Source organism: Grammomys surdaster, unplaced genomic scaffold, assembly GCF_004785775.1.
Source record: "Grammomys surdaster isolate TR1022 unplaced genomic scaffold, NIH_TR_1.0 126118, whole genome shotgun sequence".
Taxonomy (NCBI): Eukaryota; Metazoa; Chordata; class Mammalia; order Rodentia; family Muridae; genus Grammomys; species Grammomys surdaster.
In genome coordinates this window covers 5,541,159-5,567,431 of record NW_021620926.1, presented here as the reverse complement: position 1 = coordinate 5,567,431, position 26,273 = coordinate 5,541,159, and the positions used below count along the sequence as shown (strand labels likewise).

The window sequence follows — 26,273 nt, the reverse complement described above, 5'->3', positions numbered from 1 at the left end:
AGAGAGAGAGAGAGAGAGAGAGAGAGAGAGAGAGAGAGAGAGAGAGAATAGACAGACATACAGAAAATATAAAATGCCAAATACATTTGAGACTTGCAGGGACAACAAAGAATCTAGGATGGACAAACTGACTGATGCTTTTGGAAAATGAGATTCTTTCCTGAAAACATATTATGTCTCTAAAAAAAAAATTAAGTTAAAATAAAAAATAAAGACAGAAAAACTACATACCAAGACATTGGGGAAATTGTCTTTTAGGCATATATAACCAATCCGTTTCAGCACTATGATGGTGCCCATGCAAGCCATCAGTATCAGGCACCCAGTAACTAGTCCTACTTTGGCAGATTCTGATAATCCTGTTAATGAAAAGAAAATGACTTTATTCAAAAGAAATGCAACACATGGTCACAGGTGGGGTATACTCTCACATTGGTCTGGTGACAGAAATCAACGCAGGGGAAGCAAAAGTTTAGAAGAAAAAAAATTGCTAAATACCAAAGAATAGAAGCTAATCTAAGTGAGTATATTTTAAAGAAACTATATTTAGATTTTCAAAGTAAAAAAGAAACTATGTTCAACAGTTGCAATAGAGTAGTTTCTGGCTGTCTGAGGTTCTTTAAATTTCAATGATCAAATCTGGACAGAAGCAGAAACACCACACTAGCCACAGCTCAAATGCTTAAGGGTACTCGTTGCCCAAGAGGGAACCTTACAAGACAGAGAACTTGGCTGGAAAACCAACTGGGCCATTCTGAGGCTTTGCCTTCCCAAACGCAGCTCTTGCTTGTGAAGAACTTCCCTTAGCCTCTTGCCAAGCTTCCTTTCCGAGTTCTACCTCCGCAGTGAAAGTAGCTGGTTCTCGTAGGTACAACAGGGCTGAGAAGCAGTGAGTTGCCCCGTGCAAAGCTCTCTTATATTTCTAAAAAGGACCTATGAGTATGAACCCCATATCCAGAGTTTCTAATGCTTGTTTTTCTTTCTCTTTTTAAGGAGAAAAAACATGACATAGGATACAGAAGAGCAAAAGGATTAACTAAAATGGATCTCATGCTTGACATCTTTTTAAAGGGGAAGGAACATGTAATTAGCAGAGTAAGGACCCAAGAACTGGTGGCTGGCACTGGAGCCCAGGTCAATGCCCATGACAGACGAATGCCGGAGGCGCCTCCCATCTGGGAAAGGTTTGGATCAGACCTAGGCTCAGGGGCACAGTTTCCAGACACACTAAATCTTTACACACTTCCCAAGAAGGGGAAGGTAAACCCAAGTAACCCTGGGGTGAAGCATTGGCGTGACACGGGGGATTCTGACTCATACATGACTCATGGGTCTACCCAACTTTCCAGAGTCTACACAGAGCATTGATGTAAATTCAACAGACACACTACCAAACACATTATGCTAACTGATGACAAATGGTGATTCTGCCATCAGTCTGAGTCTTTATGTCTTGAAGAATTTGTGTAACTTAAAGGGGTAACTTAAAATACAATCTCTCTTGGGCTGTGGCCGATTATTCATGTATGTTATTGTAGATCATCTTCCTAGAAGAGAGGTTAGATCATCTCATATTGGGAAGGGCAGACCAGATTTGGACCTTCAAACCTTGGCCTTGGAGCATCTTGTCTTTCTTCTGAAAGCTAGGAGCCCTGGGCAGCAAGGACAGTGTTTTATGGTTGCTCTTCTCTGCAGGAGAACCTCCCTCCCTGCCAGGCCCTCCGGGTGAGAACCACTTGGATGATTGTGGTCCCTGACAGGGAGTCACCTGGATCCCCCACTTTGTGGCACACCCATGTTCCTCTTAGATCCTAAGTCAGATCTGCTTAAGTCCCATGGGGGGGGGTCCTCATCCCTCCTACTGGCTTTTAAGGTCATCTACATTGTCTAGTGTCTTCCAGCCTTTCTGACCTTAACTCAGACTGGCTTACAGTTCTGAGGTTTAGACGTGCAAAATGAGCTTCACTGAGATGAAGCCCAGGGTGACATCAGAGATCCATTTCTATCCCTTTTCTGCTTCGGAGACACCCCCACCCCCACCCCATGCTCAGAGCCAGCTGCTTAGCAACTCTCCATCTCTTGGAGTCTGACCATTGCTTCCAAGGTCACTGTCCTCTGTCTCCTTTCCTCCTAAGGTTCTCTGTGCTTCCAGGAGGCTCACATGGGTGGTCCCAGATAATCTATCTCTATTCTGAATTTATTAGGAGCCACCAAGCCACTCTGGCCACAGGAGGTAGCATGTTGACATATCTAGGGTTAAGACACAGATATCTTTATGTGTCTGTTATTCTGTCCACCACACCTCTCTTGGGAGGTACCCCTCTCCTCCTGGTCCTGCTGTAGGTGTCCCCCATCCCTTTTCCCATGAGCTGTGGTGCTTTAGTGCATATTAACCACTAAGTGTGAGTGTAGGAGGAGCTAGGGTGGGAGGAGTTAGGAGAGGAAGAAGAAGAGGAGGAGTAAGGAGAAGAGAAAAAAGTAAGAGGAGGAGCTAGAGAGGGGACAGATGTAGGAGGATGGAGAATCACATAGGTATGGAGAGCACTCGTGGAGAACAACTTATAAACTTATAATTAGGTTAGCTAATTGGGATACAACTCTCTTTGTATGGGCATCTTATTAATCATTATCAAACATATAAAGCCCTTGATTAATCTATAAGAATTGGAGTTTCATTCTCTTACTGGGCCCGCATGGATAGCAGAATGGTCTGGGCAATGCGAGAGCCATCTCTCATGCTGACATCTAGTGGGTGGCAGGGCTGGTGTTTCTGGCGAGCCAGTTCTAGCTGCTGCACGCATGTGGCGTCAGGCCAAGAAACATGGCGGCTGGGCTAGGCAGAGCCGCTGTAGCTTAGATAGTCGGATGAACCAGAGGCCAATTTTAAATAATTACCACAACATGTGAGTTGCTTCTTAAGGACTTGATCTTGGCCAAGGCAAAGTCGCTCCCACCTGGAGACCACACCACCCAGGGCTATTAATGAGTTCAGCCACTGAGAAGCCCTTGGGATTTGGCTGCTTAGCTGAGGGTGCTCACACCAAGGGCACCCACTTGCTTTCTTTTCCTTTGCTGGTCCACACTTGCTCTCTCCTCCTCTTCCTTCTGAGGTTCTCCTACTTCCACAGAGATCACAATTTAACAGGGATTGTAGGAAATGTGCACCAAGATGGCCATATTTAAAAGAGTGATTGCCCCTCCCCTAGTCACTTCCTCACCTTTTTCTTTATCTCCCCATGACCCCCAGTTCTTCATTTCAATTCTATCCTTTGACCTCATTATTTTGCAGTGGGAGTCGCACGGAAGTCAGAACTCTCTGCCTCCAGCCCTGCTGTGTTTATCAGGTGAAGAGACTCTCCACAGGGTTCACTAGGCTTACTAAGAGCCAATGGATGAATTTAGGGATTAACTAGGGAAGTTGTCGTGCCATCTGTCTGTGGCTATTGCCCTAAGAATCCGTACTGGTCGCTGTCCACCAAGCTGCACGCTCATGACCTTTGGTTTGACAACTGGTTAAGGGTCGTTCAGACGGCAGCTGAAGAGTAATAGAAAAAGTAATAGTGAATTATCTTCATCTGTTTGAGTTCTGAGTGCCTGACAAGAAAAATACAACCATTTGGAAAGCTAGAGTTCTCTGCCCCTTAACTGTATCAGTTAAAGACAGAAGATGGGGGTGGGGTGTGGGGTGGAAGGGCAATGACGTGCAAAAGGACGTGTTAACACAAGATAAGGGTGGACGAACTCACAACATGCTATGACAAAGGCCACGTCTTAACGGTGGGGCATGGGGGTGGGGAGGGAAGGTCAACCTCCATAGAATGGCCAGCTGCTTGGTCAGCACCCCTGGGGCACAGTAAACCTTCCTCTGTGGTCTTACTAACTAGACTTTATTTTTCATTACATTTATTCATGAATGCTGTGCAGCAGTGTGCGTGTGGAGGTTACAAGACAGCCTTCTGGAGTCCGGTCTCTTCTCCCACTATGTGGACTCTGGGGATCAGGCTTAGCAGCAGCAGGCACCTTTACCCACTGAGCCATCTCATCAACCCTTACTTGAATTATTATTGTTTGTAAGAGTTTTATCTGTACATAAGATCACGATGGTTTACATGTATATACGTAATGTTGCGCCCACCCCTTCCTCCTATTCCTGGTGCTAGACACAGGGCTTCAAACTTCACGAAACTCCCTGAGTGACAGCCGTCTGTTTGCTGTTTATAACCAGCGCCATTTGGGGTCTGCTATGGTTGGAATATGTCTCTTGCAGTTAGCGTCCTCTGAGAAGGTTCTGGGAGGTGGGATGTTTAGGTAGGAGGTACTGACCTCATGCATGGAACGATGCTGTCTTTATGGGAATAGGTGAGATACTTCAAATGTGACATTGGCATAAAACAGCTTGCCACCTCCCTTCCATGACATGTGGCATCTCCTACAATGGTCCATTTTAGTCCCAGCCTCCAATACTAGGAGAAATAAATATCTCTTTTTTATATAGTTATGCACTTGGGGTACTCCACTATAGTAGCAGAAAAGGGACTAAGGTAGCCACTGTATCTGATTTTCTGCTAATGAAGTGGGCCGTGGGGAGCAGCGGGACAGCCTTGAGCTGAGGGCTGCTCTGTAGAAAAAGCAACTGCTATGATCAGGGAGGTGCAGTTCCTTCTAGTCCCGCCCTCCTGACTTGAGGAGATTAAGCTTCACGCTGTGCCCAATGACTTGGTTCGTCCCAGGCAATCCCTGGACATGGGGACTTGCTGCTCTTCCTGTCTAGTGAACATACTGAGGTTCTTGGGAGGATGACTCAGGCTGACTCCATGAACGAAGCTCAGACCCTTCCGCCCCTTGTTCCCTTCACCTTTATCCAAATAGTCTCGTAGGTCTGTGCTCTGCCAAGTCCTGTGAAGCACTTCACACGTCAAATGATTGGACTTGAGAGAAATTTGGGAGGAGGGGGAGTTTTTGATTTTGTAGCCAAGTTGGACAGGAGTCCATATGTTCTGAAGACTGTAAACTTGTGGCTAGCATCTGAAGTAGGGGATGTCTTTTGGAAACAGACTCTTTTCCTGCCCAGTCTGCTCTGATTTTGAGTCAGAAATGACCTGAAGTATTTGCTACTTGGAGTTAAGAGCTTTGGTGTCAGACATGGCAATGTTGATGTGTTTGGGGCTTGTGTTAACAGTCTTGTAAGAGCTATACGCTACAGAGACTGAAACACAAGCTATGCAAGGGCTGGCCTTTGGCCTTTAATCTCGGTGTGTGTATCTTTCAGCTTTGAGAAACACTAGCCCGTGAGGACACACTGCTCTCAGCGTACCCTTAGCGCCAGGTCCTATGTAGTGTAGCTTGCTCATCCCACAATAGCTAAGTTTGTAACAGTGACCTTGGCAACATTGTGGCAGACTGCCTAACAGAAGGGATGTAAGGTGATAGGATTGACTTTGGCTCACCATTTCAGAGAGTGTCCATCCTGGCAGGAGAAGAAGGGTGGAGGAGCTCAGTTAGATGGCTGGAGTATGTTCTGGAAGCTGTTCAAGTGGTGGATGAGAGAGCAGAGAGTATGCCATACAGCAGGAACCAGGGGTGGGTATGACCTTCAAAGGTTAGCCCTGTTTCCAAGTCAAAGGGTAGCCCTGTTCCCGGTGACCTACTTTACTCCAGCATTTCCAGAAAGACCCACATTGGTGCCATTAGCTGGAGGTCAAGAGTTCAAATTAGGAGCCTGTCTGTGGAGGATATTTATAACTTGAATCATCTCTTCACTTCCTTGTCAATCCAAACTTAATTTTACTCTGATGAATGATGATGGTTAGGAGCCTGTCTTTGGGGCTGAGGAATTTAGAGAGCCATCTTGGAGGAGGATTTTTCAAAGCCTTTCTCTTTTAGTGAGACTGCTGAAGAGCTAATGACTGAGAAAAGCGGGAGGGCGGCTCGACTCAACTGATCTCCATTTCCTTCTTTTCTTTCTTGAGACAGGTCTTGCTCTGTAACCCAGGTTGGCTTGAAACTCACTACACGGCCGCGAACTTATGATGGTCCTGTCACTCTTCCTGAGGGGAAGAGCCCAGGCATGCACCACCACACCTCAGCTTCCCTTGTCCTGGCCACTGGGTTTCTCAGATAAAGAAAGGCTGGGGTCACAGCATTGGCTGTCCTGGTGTCTCTGTAACAGGAAGGCTTTCTGATGTCACCAGTGGCCATCTCCTCTCTGTGGAAAGGGGCCTTGTCCCTTTCTGGTACATGCAGAACAATTATTCTTAGGACTCACACCCACGGGCAAAGTTTCCATACTGTTCCCTCCCTGGGTTTTAATGCCAGGACTTCAAGCAACTTCTAATCAAGCAATGACCAAAGGGCACACACACAGTGAAGAATTTAACCCAGATTCCCTTAAGTGAAAGTGCTACAGGAGACTGATCTTCTAAGGTAGATATTTGATTATTCTTATGGCAGGACAAGACATTAGAGACAGACCCATAGGGACAGCTCAGTGATGTGCATTTATTGGAAGAAGTACATTTAGTGTACTAGAACTTGAGAATTTTTTCCTTTCAGAAAGTTTTCCATCAAAACAATAGTACAAATTTTAAAAACCTAATCATACCTGATTCCTGGCCAGGCTGAAGGACGGTACATTTTAAGGGTGATTCTCTTACGGGTTCATCATTAAAATAAACAGATACACAGTAGTTTGTCTTTGGAAGTAAGTCTCTAAGGACATATGTGAAGTTCCCAGGAACATTTTTCATTTTGTGCTTGTGCTGTAAAAAGAAACACACACACACACACACACACACACAAACATACAGATCAGTTAAGAGTTTGGTGAGAGGTTAGCCCTAAAGGTTCTATTTTCAAATCTTAAACAGGTTTAGCAAGGTTTAGCAAGGTTTATGTCACTAGAAGCAAGCAATTTATTGCCAAACCTCATGTTCATACATATGTACACGTATTTTAAAACTGCAGTATCTGGCTTATTAGATCCATTATATGGATGAGAAGAAAAAGCCCAAAAGGGGAGCAAAGGTCTCCATGATGTCATTGCCATAATATTATCATCTTTCCATCGCTGATGAGATGATTGGGGTGAGTTTAGGTCATCAGAGTGGAGCCCCATGAATAAACCCTGGTGGCTCACAGAGAAAACCACATCTGAACACATGCATGCATGCTCCTTGTTCTCTTCACGTCAGTCTTTGCTGCCTCAGGACTCAGCCAGTAGGAGGAGGGCCATCCACAGATGTCCTCCCTCAGCCTCAATTCCAGAAGCCAGAGTCAAAATAACCCTCCTTCTTGATAAAGTGTATAGCCACAGGTATTTCCTTATAGTCACAGCAAACAGACTAAGACATTCTTCTTTCTGCATCTGTGCAGCATTCTCCAATCCATCTCTGTTCCCAGCCAAGGGCACCTTTCTCTATGCTCTCAAAGTTCCACCAAGTCTCTAGAACACTCACTTGATATTCCACCTTCTAGAGCTGTTGCTGCAGCTATGTAAAAAAGGATCTAGAGAATGAGCCCTTCAAGGCTTTCCTTGAGTCTATCCAACCAGGCTTTGCCCATGACTCATCAAAGGCAGTCTTATTAAAAGACTCTCTTTTAACTCCAGACATGGGAGCTGAGATTCCTGCCATTGTCTCCTTCTGAATCCCCCACTGGCATCTCGCATTTAACATATCCTAACCGACGTTCATCCACAGTTCTCATTATCTCAGTTAAGGGTAACTGTAAGGTGCTGTGGCCGTAAGGTGTCTCCACCACACTGTAGAGTCCACATATGAAACACATGTAGCACTGGAAGGTCACAGCTCCAACAGCTGGTCCAGGCCACTCCCTCCTGCTGCCTGGGTTACACCAACAACCTCTTTTATTTCATGATTTAATTGGACTTAAAGATCAATTTAAGAACAGAAGAAGGAGAAAAAGGAGGAGGAAGAAGAAGAGGAGGAGGAGGAGAAGGAGAAGAAGAAGAAGAAGCCTCTGTGTACAGTCTTCATCCTACGGTGTTGTTGTTATCCTAATAAATACACAGTCAGTCTAAAATGCTGTGATTCATGAATATAAAGAAGCACAGATGAAAGACAACAGTAGATGATACAATTTTTTTCTTCTTTTCTTCCCCCTCTCTGTCTCTCTGTCTCTGTCTCTTTTCTCTCTCGGTTTTCTCTCTGTCTCTGTATCTCTTTCCTCTCTCTTTGTCTCCCTCTGTCTCTTCTCTCTCTGTCTCTGTATCTCTCCTCTCTCTTTGTCTCTTTTCTCTCTCTGTCTCTGTATCTCTCAGTCTATATTTCTGTCTCTCTCTCTTTCTCTCTCTCTCTCCCTCCCTTTTTCCCTCTGCAATGTTGGGTGCTGAACAGGGTAGCAAGCACTCTATCATTGAGCTATGCCCTCTAATGTTGCCCTTCCCTGACTTTACACAGTTCTTGAAAAGGAATTGAAATGTATCCACTGGCAGCTATGTATTATTTCTATCTGAACATGAGGGACCACTTACCATCCTAAAGCTGTCCTCTGTCTGTTCTTTGATGAAGAGGGATGTAGACATCAGCTTTTCCAGGATTACCTTGGAAGTGATAGGTGGAAATTCCAGCATCACGTTTATGTGGTCTGTGAAGCCAACAACCTCAAATTCTGGGGGCTCAAGAGAAGCTGTGGAAAACGAATGCTCTTCGTGAGAAAGGGAATGAGCAACAGTCAGTCTCTCCCTATTTCAGTATGTACATTGTATCCTGTTGTCAGAGAAGTTGTCTTTCTCTTAAAGAAAGGCTAATTCTGTTTGAGCGGCCTTCTAACTGTAGCTGTATAGCGTTGTTTGGATTTACTGTTGAAAAACAGAGAACAATTTGATTCATTAGCATTCCTATGGCACAGGATCCACTGACTTGAGACAGGTATCAGCAGCCTTCCAGACTCCCACGCTATATTGTAGATACAAAATTTAAAATGACTCGTTTTCATAAATCAACATGAATGCATGGTAGTAATAAACAACTGTAGAGAATACAGGCAGGGAATTTTCTTTGAGTCAATTTTTCTATGCTACTGTATATAAATATATACATATTCATACATATTAACTGGGGTATCTGAATAGTTATATATGCACATGCATGTCCACAAACACATACACACTGAAATTAAGTCCTTATGTTTTTATTATGTCCTTATTATGTTCTTTTTATAACTTTATTTAACTACTTTAAAAAACAGAACAAAACAAATCAGGTTTTCTCTTTAAAGTCTAGGCAGGCCTTGAACTCACAGTCTCCTACCTCTGGCTCTTCAGTCCTGGGATTACAAGCATGTACCACTATGGCTGACTTGCTTAACTATATGACATAAACACATCAATACACATTTATTTACCCTGAGGTTTAGAAAACCACATCTCATGGGTTAGATTTTGGCACAACCTACAATATCACTTTTTTTTTTCTTTTGGATAATTTTTTTTTTTTTTTTTTTTGGAATCTCAAAGGAAAACAGAAAGAACAACGCAGGACAGAGACTGAATATGACTCACAAAGTCTAAAGTGTTTCTTCTCTGACCTTCATGGAATTTTACTGACTCCCAACTCACTTCATAACTTCCTATGCTGAATTTAAACCCTGTGTTCTTATGACCCCAAGATTCACTGATTCACTATTAGGAACAAACAGATTATTTTTAATATTTCTTAACAGAATCCATGTGTCATTTGGTGTCTCTGGAGCTCAATCTCTGCATTTGTTCCCTAGCTATTTCCTTTTCCTTAAAAAAAAAAAAAAAGGGTGTTTTTTAAAAAGTTTTAAATTACGTGTATGTGTGTATGTTTGTGGGCAATAGTTACAAGTAAGTGCAGTTTCCCACAGTGGCCAGAAGAGGGCAGAAGGTCCCTGAGGCTGAAGTGGTTGTGAGCTGCCCCACTTGGATGCTGGGAACCAAACTCAGACCCTCTGGGGAACACTGTGTATTCTTAACTGCAGAGCCATCTCACCAGTCCTCTTGGTCATTTCTTTATAACAAATTATTAGAGAAGAATTCTGAGTCAAATGCTAAAGGTTTGCAATTTTACTCTCTCTCTATTTGATGGAAATACACCTAATTAAGGTATACATTAAAAAATTATATTACATTTAATTTTTTTTACATTTTTAATTTATTTTGTTTTGTGTGTGAGTATGTGTATGTGTGTGGGTCACTATGCCATAGCACATGTGTGAAAGTCAGGGGACACCTTTTGGGGATCAACTCTCTCTCTACCTTGTGGGTTCCAGGGACTGAACTCAGGTCTTTAGGCTTGGTGGCAAGTGCCTTTACCCACTGAGCCATCTTGCTGGCTTATGTTACTTTAAAACAAAACAAAACAAAACAAAACAAAACAAAACAAAACATAACATAACATAACATAACATAACATAACATAACATGACATAACATATTGTTGGATCTGTTCAGAAGAACTATGTCAAAGCATGATGTCTGTATTTTCCCCTAATCTTGGGGGGTTTGTTTGTTTGCTTGGCACAGCGTCTTGCTATGTAGTCTTGGATGGATTCCTACTCTCTATGTAACCTCAGGCTGACCTCAAACCTCAGTTCTCTTCCTGTGTCAGGCTCATGGCTGCTGAGATTACAGGAGTGCACCATTACATCCGGTGGTCTTCGGTTTTAGTATCTTTTTCATATTTAGGATTTGGATCATGAAAAATACTTATTACTTGAATATGTATTCTTTATCATGATCTATAAGCTGTGCTCTGATTTTTTTTCCCTGTGAGTGCAATGCACAGATGTGAATGCTGACCCAAAGCCTGTATGCCCCTGGGACAACTTCATAAGACTCACTCATGATCTGGTCATGGTTCAGCCACCATTATCACTTTCCCAGGTATGTATTCGTGCATACACCTGCCTTTCCGTATCAGTGTGCTGAAACCAAAAATGTTACCGTGGAAACCAGTTATAAATTTAGATGCTAAAAACACAGTGGAGTTGGAGCCACTAGCATAAGTACTCAGGGAAGGCCTTTAGACACAGGGGAAGGCAGAAAGGCCACCCTACTCCTGAGCTCCACTTGCCCTGTGAGCTGAGTGCCATAGCTTTCTTGGCTTACAGTCTCAGATGGTGGGCAGGAAGATACTGGTCTAAAGAGATGTGACAGTGTGGAGAGAACCATGCAAAGCCTGCTGCTTCCTGCCAGGCTGTAAAGTGAACAGGGAGTCATCGACAGTTACCACTGAAAAACCTGCCTTATACACGTACCGAACAAAAACCTGAGAAGCACAGGTTTTTAGACCCATTTTCTAGATGAGAAAGCTGAGTCTCTGAGCAACCAAATGGCCACACAAGGTAGGGCCAAGAGTCAGCCCAGCTCTCCAGCCAAACACCTTCCTCTTTCACAGCAAACCACTGATGAGGTTGAGAGACACAGAGACCCATTTACCATCTTCAGGCGAGATGTAGTCTGAGCAGTGGCACGCCATGGCGTCCCCTCTGTGCACTATGACGATGATGACGTAGTAGTTCTCCTTGCCCTCCGGCCACTCATCTGTCACATCACACGATGACTCCGTGATATCTGAACAGTTCTCAACCTTCGTCAGATTTTCATCTTTGCTTTGAAGGGGAAAAGATTGAGGAAGGAAAGATGGACACGCATGTCGTGAGAATCTGTTTCCTGTGCCTCAGGCCAAAAGAAATGGTTTGCAGGCTTTGCCCCATACCCCACAATCACTACATTCTGAAACTGAACACGTTAAACTGCACATAACCCCCACTTCTAATCTCTTCTGGATTTTTTCCCCTTAAGTATTCATCCTCAACTGCAACATTATACTTTTATTGTTTAATGGATGGAATCTACTGAATGCATGCATGCATGAATGAATGAATGAATGAATGAACGAATGAACCCTGGGCTTGGGCTTTCCGGGCCTAGGCCCCAGACCTCCCTAGGCCGCAGACCTCCCTCTCACTCTAGGATAATTTAGCAGTGCTTTCACCGAGATGTGTCTCTGGCTGAAGGTCATATAGTCTTACATCTTAAGTCGGAACTGTGCTCATTTAGGGACATCAGAACGTCTGATTCACCAAGCTTGGGGAAGTAAGGGAGTGTGCTGGTTAGTTCCAGCTGTCAACAGGAGATAGGGAAGAGAACCTAGGGTTGAAGAATTATCTAGAAGGAGTTTGCCTGTGGGCATGTCTGTTGGTGACTATCTCGATGGTTAACTGAGGTTGGGAGACTCAGCCTGAGGGTGGCTGGCAGCATTCCATAGGTTGGGCATTGGACTGTATAAGTACAGAAAGCTGGATAGGTAATTTGCTTGACACAAGCAAGCAAGGAACCAGGCATTTATCCTCTCTCTGCTCATGACTGATTTGATACCTGAAACTCCTGCCTTGAGTTCCCTCAACAATGGACTGCCATCTGGAACCATAATCCAAAGAAACCACTGCTTTCTTTCTTTCCCAAGTTCCTTTTGGTCAGAGTATTTCATCACAACAACAGAGATGAAATCAGAACGGGTAAATTAGCGATATGTGTGATCATCAAGCTGAGGAAAAGGAAGACTTGGTAGGAGAAAGGGAAAGTCACAAGACACTCTTGCTCTCTCCTGGCTTGCTCTCTCCTGGCCGGTGTAACAGTTGGAGATCTGATATATAATAGAAAAGACTGTTTTGGGCCAGGGGTACAGGGCTTACATTACAGATACACTCTCTCCAAAGAGCTACTGAGCAAAGCAAGGACTTAGGGAAGTGGCTGTTGTTTGTGGGCAGAGGAAGGCCAAGGGGGTCTCTGCCAATTCCATCCTTACCCCCGTAGCAATGTTTAGGCAGAGACAAAAACGCTGGGCTAAATATTAAGCTGATCAGTGATTTACTGGCTTTGGAGCTAAGCTTGTCAAGCGGGGTTTCCTGGAGTATAACTTACCTCCATGAGCAAAGAAACAGGGACGTAAACTATCAATACGGTCAAGAGGCCTTGAGCCTGATGGTAAGTGGGACTTTTAAATGCTAGTGACCAAGGAGGAGTCACTGTGCAAACTGTCAGGATGTGGCTTACAAACACAAACTTTGCCCCTGTCCCCAATAGCTTTGGGCTACAGAAGAATTTAAATGAATTGAGAAAGATAGATATTTTGACTTTGGCCCTATATGAATTAGAAAAAAAACCCAAAAAAACCAAAAACAAAAAAACAACCAACCAACCAACCAAACAAACAAAAAGAAACCAAGACAGAGAGCTGGAAAGATGGCTGGCCAGCTAACCTCACAAAAGGTCTCAAGCCCGGTGAGAGAGAGACTGTGTCAAAAAATAAGGCAGAGAGTGATTGAGAAACACCCAGTGTTAAACTCTGGCCTCTGCACACACACAGGTGCTCCCTCACACATACATGTCCCCAAAACATATAAATTAACTTAAAAAGCTCTGGGACAGGAAATAAACCTATTGAGGGGAGAAATCATGTAATAGGAAGAAAGGTAACGTATTCAATGAGAGAAGCAAAAGGCCACACCAACTGACCTCATGACCGTATACCAGAGTGTGTAGTTAGCTGGTGAGCTGGGCTTGTTTTCTAATTCCCAGGATAAAATTAGCCGGAAACGTCGTATTGTCAGTTTTATAACGCAAGGCTCATCTGGATACTCTAGAAAGAACAGGAGGGAAAAAGAAGAAATGATGAGATTTGGAACTCAGGATCGCTCTCCCCTTAGGAGCTCAGACACACACGTCTTGTAGGCAAGCCCTTGTGAAAGCATTCTGGCATCTAGAATGTGCAGGAAGTCCACTGGACGTGGGAAATGAAGTAATTCAGTTGATTAGTGACAACTTATTGTGAGGACAGGAAAGCTGACACACAGGAACTGGGTACCCTGTAAACACTGGACAAAGGGCTTCCCCAATTATCAACGACTGTTATAGTTCACGGAACCAAAACAACCAAGCTCACTCTGGACCAGGGGTGCTCGTTCACACTCCTGTCCCTTCCTCTTTCTTTTTTTTTTTTTTTTTTTTTTTTTTGGTTTTTCGAGACAAGGTTTCTCTGTATAGCCCTGGCTGTCCTGGAACTCACTCTGTAGACCAGGCTGGCCTCGAACTCAGAAATCCGCCTGCCTCTGCCTCCCAAGTGCTGGGATTAAAGGCGTGCGCCACCAACGCCCGGCAGCCCTTCCTCTTTCTTAACTGGCCTGAAAACTGCTGTGCCACTCACCCCTCTCCTCCTCCACCCCCTCTCTCACCCACTATCCCTCTTTCTCCCCACCCATACTTTCCCCTTTTTCTCTCTCCCTCCCTCCCAAGGTCTCTCTCCACTCTCCTTCCTTCCCTGACTCCCCTCATCTCCTTCCCATCTCCGCACCCCCTTATCCCCCTCATCTCAAATCCCCACTGCATTTTTACTCCCCTGGTCACACAAAGGAGAACAAATTTCAGTTAAAGAAATGTATTTTTCTTTACCTGAAACTAATATGTAAAAGATTGGAAATTAAAGAGAAATTGGCCTGGACCATTTTCTGTTTCTTCATTCTTTTCTTAGTGAGATTAAAAGTGTCAGTAGCCTTTGAGAGCTCTTCCTAATGATCACTAGTGGTTTTTCTGTTTTTGTTTTTGTCTTCCTCTTATGATAGTTTAGGGCACAAATGATGACAAACACTCTTAGCTCCTCTACCTAGAAAGGATTCCAATAAACTGGTCAGCCTGTCTGGTGTCAGAAATGAAATGTCCCCCTTTCCTGCCTGTTAGCCAGACACTTTGACCCTTACATTAAATTTAGTCAAGGTCAGAACAATTCTTACCCTCAAAAGCAGTCGGTAACTTCGTCTCTGGGCTCACGAACACTAGGAGGAAGCACAACAGATTACAAGGTTTGTTCTGGGCCTAGACTGTCAATTACAATTACTCTAAATGTAAGAGTCTGTGACATGCATGTGCTACTTAATATTAAGATTTTCTCACGCTAGCAAAAATCCTTTGGAGATTATGGATGCTTTTGGCTAACGTGGTATGGCTGCCACGTGTGCCATCTGAAGGCGGCATTCAGGGCAGATGTAAAGTGAGACCTCTGGGACTGGGCAGAAACAGCAGGGGCTGGATGGATTGAGGGAGTGCCTGTGAAGTGGCTGTCTATATGACACATTTCTCAGAATATAAGTAAGCACGCTGTTAATCAATACACTTAAAGTAAAGACATTTACCAAGAGCAGAAGATGAAGAGAGGATATTTGAGACTGGAATTAGTGAGTACCATCCCCTTAGAGAAGGTACGAGTGAGAGGGGTCATTTATTTCCTGATCTTGCAATGACTTACAGGGAGTGGGGTTCCTGGCATTTGACAGAATGTGGAGACTGTGGGTGGGACACATTATCTGTGCATACCTACACTGAGAGATTTGTCAGACTCCTGGATCCCCTAAGGACAATGTATGGGAGAGATGATATTGTAGAATTAAAATAGTTGAGAGGAAGAAAAAGAAAGGATGTGAAGAAATACAACTGTAGAAAAAATAAGAGCTAAAAAGAAAGGAAATACATAAATCAAACATCAATGTTTTGGGATGAATTTTCAATTTAGTTTCCGTAGGAAGAGATAAAGGGATGGCCACTTTCTAAACTCCACCGTGGGTGAGATTCAGGGTATGAAGAGCAGCAACTCTTTGAATTGTAAACAAGGCAGTTTCCTGAATAGGAATGTAGCCTATATTGTTCTGGCTTAGCTAAAATTAAGGGGCAGACACCCACGGGATGCCTAATGCAGGCCATGCTGATCTGGGTCCTCCACATATGGACATCCATTTGCTGCTCCACACCAGGGCTCTCTGTGATGACAGGAACACAGGCCTTCTCCTCTAACTGCTGTGCTGAAAAGCAGCACTTACCCACAAGACACAAGCTAAGGAAGCCAGCGGCAGAGACGGCACACTTTGAAAGCATCCTGCTTAGTTTTTAAGTCCTTTATCTGCTCTTACACCTGAAAGAGATCAATATTGAGGTGGTCAAAACTCAGAAGTACCCAACTATATTGTAACACATATGCTATACATGTATATGCTAATGAGAGAAGAGTAAGAATTCGTCAGATTTAGCTGCAGATTTGGCCCCATTGTAGCCCTGGATTGGTTAGGATTGGGGTTAAACTTGCATGAACCCAGTGTGAGTGCACATCTGTCATCTGAGCAGAGAGGTGGGGAAGGCTCAGACGTTCAAGGCCATCCTCAGCGACACAGAGAGTTTGAAGCCAGCCTGGAGGGGCCACCCTGTCTTTTAAAAAACATTAAAAAGTAGCCAGATTCCCAGTTTCAGTCTTTCCTTGTTGCTTGGGACTTGCTCAGCTTTCAGCTGTGGTACCAATCTCTAGGTCAGAAGACTTTTTTTTTTTAAAGCTTACATTTTGAACAGACAATAGGCATTTGGTTAATTTAATTATTAAATAATTAAATCTAAAAACTGTAGCTATGTGTCTCTGGATAGGAATGTGTGGGTATGCATTGCTGCCTGTGGACAACTAAGCAGCTGAAGGGGTCATAGGCAATTACAGTCACCCTGTGTCGGTGTGGAGAAGTGGAAGATTTTGGAGCTGTTAGTTATAGAAACTTTTAAGTGCCTATAAACTGCTTAAAGCTTTAAAGACCAAAACAGTTCTCAGACATACAAGCAGTAAAGACCGTCCTCCATAGCTTCAGAGAGGAACAAGAACTCTGCTGGGAAGTTGGCTAAAGGTCACTTGTGCTTTTATCGGGCAAAAGATCTGCCTGCGTCCTGAGAATCTGAGCAGGCTGAGAGGGAAGTAACAGGTTACTTTGTATGAAGAAGGATATCTTAATTAATGATGGGGTGCACGTGCAGGCTGTCATGGCTATGAAAAGAAAGCAACCGAAGAGGTAGAAGGCAAGGGTATCCCTCCTCCCCTACTGGAAAACCTCTGCCCAGATCAGCAGCTGCGGCCCAGGGAGGCCAGGCTACATTGTCTCAAATTGACAGCAGAATCTCGGTGTTCTACGTGGTGCTGGTTTTGCAGGAATGCAAGACACAAGTGCGAGTAGATGAAGAGAGTCTTACACCGATGTTTCAGAAAGTTTCCGAGAAGCTGTAACATGTATTTCTTGCATGAAGTTCCCCAATAAGCTGTGCAGGTAAAACCCGAATTGCAATGGAGACCCTAGGTTATCAGCGATGTCAAAATGCGGGATGTTCACCAAAGAAAGCTGCAGGTAGCAAGTTGGAGCTGGTCCATGGGAAAGGACATCTGCATCACAAGAGATCTGGAGAGGCAGGGCTATTCAAGACTGTTAGAACCCAAATCATGTCACCAAGGGCCTTGGATGCCAGATATGAAACTGTAGGATTCTTTTTCTGTCAGCTGTTCAATCCCTATTGGCCCTTTTTTGGCAGGGAATTTTTTTAAGTATGAGGAAACTTGGCCTTTCCTGATATAAATCAATTTTTTTTTTATTGTGAGCTCTCTGCCTGTCTTTTGATTGATTACTTGTGTTGGTGTGTGCGTGAGTGTGTGTGTGTGTATGTGTAAACCACTTGGAAGATTCTGAGTTTTACTCTTGCATATGGAAAAATATAATTGTTGTCTCTCCTTATCTGAGAATTCTGCATTAGTGTATTAGACCAGCTTTGTACAGGATTTTGTATGGAAACAAAAGAACTGTACCTGTATTGAATTGGTATAGGTGATTTTCATTTTCATTAGTTCATAAATGATACAATGTAACTATTTACATACCATTTGTATTACACTAGGTATTGCATGCAATTTTGACATGATTTAAATATACAACCAGACAATAAACTAGGCAACAATTCTTGTTTTCTTTGGAACAGCGTCTTGTGTATTCTACACTGGCCTTGAAGTTGCTCTGGAAGAGAGAGAATGACCTTGAATTTATGGTTCTTTCCCTCTACTTCATAAGAAGTCTGCCATCGAATCTGTTTTGATGTGGTGCTGGAAATGTAACTCAAACCCACGTCTGACAGACAGGCATTCTATCACTCCAGGCATACCGCCAGCCCCAATCTTTATGTTTTTAATTTTTCGTCTTCTGAGACAAGATCTCGCCATGTAGATCAGGCTGGTTTGAATTTGGGGTGATCCTCTCACCTACCTACTTTGTGAATGCTGGGATAATAGCTGTACACCACCTCGCCCAGGGAGGATGGGTTATATGCAGACATGACGACGTCATGTACAAGAGGTTTGAGCATCCTTGGAGTTTGATATCCCAAGAGACTCTGGACCCAACCCCTGAGGTTATCAAGAAATGACTTTATCTTCTCAGCTTCTGGGGTTTGTTCTGGTAGTCTCCATTCCAAGGTGAGATAAGGGTTTGTAAGTTGAAAGGAACTTCAGTTGATCTTATTTCTTCTTTCTCACTGAAGTTTCAGAGGTCAAGGAGAGATTCATTGCCCCCCACCCCCCCCACAAATAAAATTGTTTGAGACAGAAATAAAAAAAGGAGCAGGAAATGGCTGACTCAGCTTAAGCTACAAACAACTTTGCTTTAAAATTCCCCTTGACTGCATGGTGGCAGGTCCCATCCACGGATTCTTCTAGAGACATTTAGAAGGTTAAATTCCAGGTTAAAACTCACATTCCTTCTGCAGAGACAACCAATCACCTTCTCCACAACGTATCTCATAACCCTGCTTTCCCATGGAAGTACCTTCTGGGATAGCCTTGTGACATGTATCGTCAATTCCCACCACTGCTCCACGGAAGACAGGCTTCATGGCTAGAAACCTGCTTGGACACAGGCACACCTGCATGGTCACATGTGAGATAACTCACATCCCAGCACCTGACCTGAACCCTTGGGCCTCCACTTTTCTTCTGATAGTGAGAGATCTTTGTTTTCAGTATGTATTTGCAGGAAGACTCACTTGCTTCAGTAGTGGGAGCATGGACACAAGTGCACGAGTTCGTACACACACACACACACACACACACACACACACACACACACACACACATCATTCTTCTCCTCTGGGCCAAGAATATTTCCTCCCTTTGCTTTGTTCCGGGCAAAATGAGGCTCCATTGCACACAAGACGTCTTCTAACTAAATTCTTTTTTGTTTTGGAGTCCTGTCTGATTACCTAACAGAGACCCTAAAGATCTCCCTGATCCCAAACAGCTCTGTCTTCCTAAAACAGCCCTTATTGTCTTTGGAGACAGGCCTCTCAGTCTCAGGGCCTTGTGTACTGAAGGACTTACCTTCACATTCTTCTGTCTCAAATTCCCCAAGTTATCTTTGACTCTGGTTTGTTAGCACCTTCTGATGGGATGGTGGTACATCCTGGGCTCAAAGCACCAGCTCATATTTGAGCTGCTTTCTCTTCCCCACAGCAAGATGGGCTAACCAGGCTCATGAGTACTGTAGCTCCATGGTTGGGTACCAACTAGGTTACACCAGCAGAATCTCATTGTGCCACTAAAGCCCTTCCAGTGCAAGCGCTGGGAAGGATTGGGTGCTTCAGCCCTGTATTGTACTGGGACCACTGGGTCTTTTATAATGGCTGGAGTTCCGGGCTGGTGGGAACAAGTCTGTAAGTCGCCCCGCCCCCACCCCCCCAAGGCACCAGCAGATTGGAACAGAGGTTTACAGACACTTAGACATGGACAGTATGCTACAGGGTGGGCGGGTCCTTAGAAAAGGGAATGAGGGAGCCAATAGGAGCCTAGCAGGTCAGCCCTACATTAATGCACACCAAGAACTCACCACAGCAGAGCCTGGAGGCTCTGCCCTGCCCACCTCCCCAGGAGCCTCCTGGCATCTTTTGACAAGGAAAATATCAAAATAGCTACCAAAGTGGTCACAAAGAGACCAAGCATTCTTCTCCAAACTTGGAAGATTTTTCCAACAGCCATTAAGTTGCTACCCAGATCCAGATATTATTCTATCAGTAACTTAATCTTCCGGAACAAACCATTCTCAGGAGTCTAATAATACCGTTTAAGGTTTGAGAAATACTGGAGTGACAGGTCTTCACCTCCTTTGCTTTTTTGTTTTGTTCTGTTTTTGTATTTTTTTGTTTGTTTTGGTTTGCGTGTTTGTGTGTTCAGGTTTGTGTGTTCAGGAACCTGGAGGCCAGAGGTTGATGTTAGGTGTCTTCATCCATCACCCTTCACCTTATTCGTTTATTTTTAGCAAAGCGACAAGAAATCTCGTTTAAAGAGACAGACACATTTCAGAGGAATGGCGGGCTCCCTGAGTTTCAAGGCCCAAGGGCGGCTACACCTTAGTTTTGGAGGCAGGGTTTCTTACTGAATCTGGAACCCACAGACTGGACTGCACCAGCCGGTCCAGAAAGACCCAGAGATCCTCCTGTATCATCCATTTCAGAGCTGGGATCACAGGCGACAGGCGTGCGTTAACCCTGCCCAGCTTTCTTACAGGGGTTCTAAGGGATCGATTGAACACGTGACCTCCTGCTTGGGTAGCAAGGTCTTTATCCACTGAGCCACCTCCTCAGCCCGAATTTTTGCTTTCTGCACTGAACATTTTGACTGAGGACCGCCTTGGTTTGTGTCAGTTTCGGCTGCCAGACCCTCCCTCCCCCATGCTTGGTTACAAAAGCTTCCGTGACCCATAAAGTCCTTTCTTCTGGCTCCTAAGCCCCCTAAGTTCCTGAGCTGGTGAATCTATTCTGCACCAAGAGAAAGCTGCCAGGCTTTTAGTCTAACCTTGTTTATGATAATTTGCTGTTTCTGGCATTTAATTTTCTAGTCCCCTCCGCCACAACCCTCACCCCTGGCCTTTCAGATTGACTCTGGCAAAGTCTGGGGTCGGCTTGGTTTTCCTTGTTATTTTGTTGGGTTTTGTTTGTTTGTTTTCTTCCTTAACTTTTTCTTCCCAGAAACTTCTCAAAACTCTTCTTCTACTCATTCTTTTTCAGTGAACTGACATCTTTAAGATCTCTTGAGGCTGAGCATTCAAACTGTTCTATGGCTGGGTTTATTGTTTTTAGGTCACCAGCGCTGTCTCCCCTCCCCACCTTCTCACCTCAGTGCTACTTCTTTAGTCCTGTTTTGGTGTGCATGTGTGCATTTTCTGTTGTTCTTGGGGCTTTTGCCGTACAAAAGATTCCAACTATCCTAAATACTTGATTGTAGTTTGTCTGCCTAGGAGACAAAGAAGTCTCCTAGAAGACTTCTAACTAATTTAATCTGTCTCTTTCCTTTGCATCCCTTTGGGTTTAAACCATGCCTTTCTGCTGTTAAAATATTTTTATCTGGGGCTGGAGAGATGGCTCAGCCGTGGAGAGGCCTTATTGCTCTTGCAGGTGACACAGGTTCTATTCCCAGCACCCACATGGTGGCTCACAACCATCTGTAGTTCCTCTTCTGGCCACTACTGACACTATCTGTGTACCAAGCGCCCACAGATACATTCAGTCAAAACACTCGTACATAAATGAAATAAATCTAAATTTTTAAAAATTTAAATATATTTATTTATCTTGTTATCTTCTCTCATTCTTAAACACCAGGTATACAGGATCAAACCTAGGAGGCCTCACAGACACTAGGCAAGCAGTCTCCCAAGAGAGAGATTACCCAGTTTTTTATTTTACAGACTCCTTGTGAGCCCCCTGCCCTTCCCTGTCTCCCACTCCACAGAGCTGTACTTGGCTGGCTTCCGTTGCTGTCCTGTAGTGGACTGAAACCATAAATGTCTTTTCATATAATTCAGTGATTCTGCTTTGTCTGTCAGGAGAGCTAGGGCAGTTCCTTGTTCTGAAGGAGGAGCTCATTCTACGGTCAGGGGATAGGGCACACGAGAACATGAGCGCAGCCTGTGCCAAATCCTTGCTTTCTCCACAGGAACTTTGGTGTCTGGTACACCCGCTCACTGCCCCCCCGTAGAGGAGAGGCAAGTGGCGTCAACCATTTGTCTTGGATTGCTCCCCAATTGTGGCAGATACTTGGAGCACCGTCCCCCTCTCAAGGGCCTCTGCTCACACAAAGACCCACTGCTCCTCTGAGAAAAAGAAAAGGCCATGCTTGGCCTTTTGCTTCTTTCTTGATGACTATAAAAAATGTCCAACAATCCTGTGGACCTATAGCACAGCTACATTTTAAAAGGCACTTTTAAAGAATCTCAGAATTAAAGATGAAGGAAAAAAACTAAGGCAAGGTTTAAGGCTCTCCAGTCTGCAGACATGCTTCTAGGCTGACTCATGTGTGCATCTTCCTGTTGGCTCCAGAAAAAATACTGTCCACTGATTTCCACCCCTTCCTGCACCCCCCCCCCCCCCCCAGTCCTTAACCCATGATCTATACACCCCCTTCCTTTGCCTCCTACTGTTCTTTTTTTTTTCAAGTCAGGGTTTCTCTGTGTAGCCCTGGCTGTCCTGGAACTCACTCTGTAGACCAGGCTGGCCTCGAACTCAGAAATCCGCCTGCCTCTGCCTCCCCCTCCTACTGTTCTTACACCAGACAACCTCCTCTCAGAAGGAAATGCTTGCCATTTGCTCTTTCCTGAATTGCATACGCTAGCTTAATTCTTTTTTTTGTTGTTTGTTTCTTTGGAGGTAGCCTCTTACTATGTATTTCTGGATGGCATGGGATAACCTGGGATTATCCAAAGATAACCCAGACTGGCCTTGAACTCACATAAATCCCTTTTTCTTGGGTACCTCAGTCTAGGGACTAAAGGCTTAATTCTTTGAGAATTCCCAAAGAATGAAATTCTAGTTTCATTCTTTGTGTGCACATGTGTGGATTGGGTGTATGTTTGGATGTGTGTCCCTATGCACCAGTAAGCTAAAGCCAGACAGACACAGGCAGTCAGCAGTCTTTCCTTTATACCTTCCCGCCTATTCTGGAGACAGGGACTCTGGCTGAACCTGAAGCTTACTGTTAAGGTTAGGCTCGCTAGCCAGAGGGCTGCTGGGACCCACCTGTTTTCACTGTCCAGAGCTGGGGTTAAAGTATGCATTGCAATGGCTTGTATGTGGGGACTGGGGATTCAAACTCAGGTCCTCTTGTTTTCAAAACCAAGGCTCCTACTCATGGATCCATCTCTCCAGTACCCACTATACTTTAAAGATACCACAGTGGTCTTTGAATATCCCTTGGGGGTTGGTGCCAAGGAGCCTTACCCCCAGAATCAAGGGTTCTCAAGTCCTTTATTAAAGTGGCAGGATATCTCCACGGAACATATATCCTCTCACATAAAGTAAACCGTGACCATATTACTTAGAATACCCTGTACGATGCAACTAGCTCCTACACCATGTCTTAGTCACTATTCTATTGCTGTGGAGAGATACCATGACCAAGACAACTCTTATATAAAGGAAACATTTAACTGAGGTCTTGATTCAGTCCATCACCATCATGGCAGGGAGCATGGTGGATGCAGGCAGGTGCTGGCACAGAAGCTGAGAGCTACATCCTGACCCACAGGCAAAGAATAGAGAGAGACTCTGGACCTGAGCTTTTGAAACCTCAAAACCCACGCCCAGTGACACAAGTCCTCTAATGATACCACACTTCCTAATCCTTCCCTGACAGCTCATCAACTGAGGAGTAAGCGTGAACTAATGAGTAATGGTCTCTCCCATTCAAACCACCGCACACTGTTTTCTGTGTGCGTGTGTGTGGGGGGATTGTGTGTGTGTGTGTGTGTGGCATAAAAATAGTTCATCCATGATCAGTACCCTGGTTCAGCCTGCAGTCATGATGGCTATACATAAGAAGAGTGGACAAAACACAGGCTCTGTGCCAGCACGCCTGATTTCATGAATGATAGAATATACTTTTGACAATTCTGGAACCAAGCATGGCAGCATGAACGTCTCTTCTCACTTGGTTACACGTTTTAAAGTACTTCTTAAAATCAGTGCATTTTAATTTGGGCGATAGGTTAGATAAAATATGAAGACCAGCAATCAGAGAATGTATTTCTATCACGGACTCTTCAACAGTGTGAATGTCTAGAGATGTAACAGAAAAGCGAGCCCATTGAGGCTTTGTGTGGACAGGTAGGAGTAACAGAATGTTCATTGAGCAATTTGGGAGGTCTAAGTTTTTTTTTTTCTTCTTTTCGTTTGAGATAAGATCTCACCGAACAGCTTACACCTGTCTCTAATACACAATCCTTTCGCCTTAGCCTCTTGAGTTTTAAGTGAGATCACAGGTTACACAGTAGATACAGGTATGTGTTACGTCTGGTCTGGGGATAGCTAAGCAGTTGAGCATTATCATTTACCTGATATGGTTTCACCACCACCACCCCAACAACAACAAAAAGAGTTTCAATTCTAAAACAGCACCTCTTAGGCTATGTTCCTCCTAGGTTTGTTTTAGACACATCATTGAGTAACTCAAACCAAACCTCAGAGAGGTCTTTAGTTTAACATTAACGAATGAATTAAAATTTGCAGCCCCAAGAATCCAAAAGCCAGGGCTTTCAAGAATACACGAAAGAGCTCTATGGCTAACTTACAGCTTCAGCTCCTTGTTAATATTTAAATAAATACAGTGTGGGGCGGGGAGACTTTTAGAATAAAGAGTCACATCCGGGTTTTTCTTTTTATGACTTAAAATTGAAAACCCACTTTTGAACAGCAGCCACTTCCTCAGCCACACGGATGAACCTCATTAGAGATGCCCAAACCGCTAGTGTGTTGGTGAATTTGATGGAGCCATATTTGGCGTAGCCTCTGTTACCCCAGTACCAGACCCCACCTCATTGCTGTCCTCAAGGCTGCACAGAAGGACTGACAGGTAAGGGACAGGGGACAGTGGGGCAGACTCAGTTTCTGGTCCCAATCTCAGCACCTTTCTTAGATGATTCTTGGCTATTTCCTAAGATCTCTTGTCAAACAAAACAGGGACATCAAACAAACATTAAAACACAAAAGTTCATAGGTTGTCAAAGTTTTCCAATAAAGCCATGTTAACCAAATAAACGGGTCGATGGGGCCAACGGTTTACTGCATGCAACTATCAGCTTGCTTGGAATAGAAATGCAAGCTACCAATAAACCCAGTGCCTTTTTAGTATCCCATCCCTGCCCACCTTCTGCAGGCCACGACCTCAGGTCCCCAACCTCCCACTTTCCCAGGGGTGCATCAATCAGGATGCAGGACACTCAAGCGCCTGTTACCCTTCAGTGACCTCGTAGGGACGTGAACAAATGATCCTGGGATTTATGTTTCAGGGCGCGCTGTGTGTGTGTGTGTGTGTGTGTGTGTGTGTGTGTGTGTGTGTGTAAGGGGGGGTGTCATGTGGCAGTGGCTAGTGCTGAGGTGTTCCATGCACCCTCGGTGAGGCGACTCAGGTGGGGTGAAGGCAGATGGAGAGCCCACAAAAACCCAGAGTTCACCAAAAGAGCGGTGAAAGGGGCCACGGGGGTCCCCAGACGCATCCCGTGGGTAGTGGGGTCGCAGGAGCCAGAGTCCCTAGAACTTCAGGGAAGAACAGCAGGAAGAGGCGGAGTCCCAAAGAGGAGAAATAAAAAGGGGGTTCCGGGAACTGGCGGGGAGGCGGCCCTGCCCTACTGTCTACGACGCCAGCGGCATCCATTTACGTTCCCGTGGTCCCCGCAGTACAGTACCTGAACGGCCGGGTCTCATGGATCCCCCTCTGGGATGTCCTCGGGCCACCTCCGAGCTGCTCTGGGCACCAGGCGCAGCTGCGCACCGCTGGCGAGCAGTGGAGGCAGGAGGGAGCCGACCCAGGCCCAAAGCGGGAGGGACGGCGGGGTGGCGGCCGGTGCCCCGTGACCCGGAGAGCCTCCGCTTGCGGCCAGATTCCCCCTGGTCTGGAGCTAGACCACGCAGGCGCCAGGAGGCCAAGGGTTCCCAGCCGCGGGGCCCGAGGAGAACAGAAAACGAGGCGGGAGGCGGGGCCCGGGCGGAGCGAGCCCGGGAGCAGGCGACAAATGGGCACTTTCGCGTCCATTACAACCCCACCCACTTCAAGTACAGTCCAGGGAGCCAGAGATAACGGATTGGGGGTTGTTGTGTTTATCGCGGCCTCCTCGGGGGGACTAGGTAGTGCCTGATCCCTAGAACTAACTGGATACGAATGGGTTGGATGCCAGGCCTGGTGATGAGGTGTGTACTCCCTTCTTCCAGGAGGGCCAAGGCAGGAGGATCTCTAATTCAATGTTTATCTGGGATGCAGAGCAAAATCGAGGCCAGCCTGGGCAATATAAAGACACCTTGACTCAAAATACAAAGGAAGAGGGGCTGGGGTGTAGCTGAGTGTCAGAACGCTTGCCAATCATGGGTTAGGCACTTGGTCCAATCAATTGCGAGATCCCTCCCTCCCTCC

The 26,273-nt window shown here is 45.0% G+C and overlaps 1 protein-coding gene across 2 annotated transcripts in view; it reads right to left on the bottom strand.

Annotated features, from left to right (window-relative positions):
* Window positions 1–25,815, bottom strand: part of Ifnar2 (interferon alpha and beta receptor subunit 2) — a 32,141-nt gene extending 6,326 nt beyond the window's left edge. The window contains exons 1-8 of one of the 2 annotated variants that reach the window (XM_028756392.1): window positions 25,552–25,815; window positions 15,856–15,947; window positions 14,776–14,817; window positions 13,505–13,628; window positions 11,423–11,595; window positions 8,492–8,646; window positions 6,602–6,758; window positions 232–359 (exon numbers count right to left, since the gene is read on the bottom strand). In XM_028756392.1, coding sequence (XP_028612225.1) covers window positions 232–359; window positions 6,602–6,758; window positions 8,492–8,646; window positions 11,423–11,595; window positions 13,505–13,628; window positions 14,776–14,817; window positions 15,856–15,910 — 834 coding nt within the window. In that variant the 5' untranslated portion in view covers window positions 15,911–15,947; window positions 25,552–25,815. Of the gene's footprint in view, window positions 1–231; window positions 360–5,436; window positions 5,526–6,601; window positions 6,759–8,491; window positions 8,647–11,422; window positions 11,596–13,504; window positions 13,629–14,775; window positions 14,818–15,855; window positions 15,948–25,551 lie in introns of those variants that run through there. The other variant, XM_028756393.1, reaches the window with a different exon arrangement.
* Window positions 25,816–26,273: the final 458 nt, after the last annotated feature.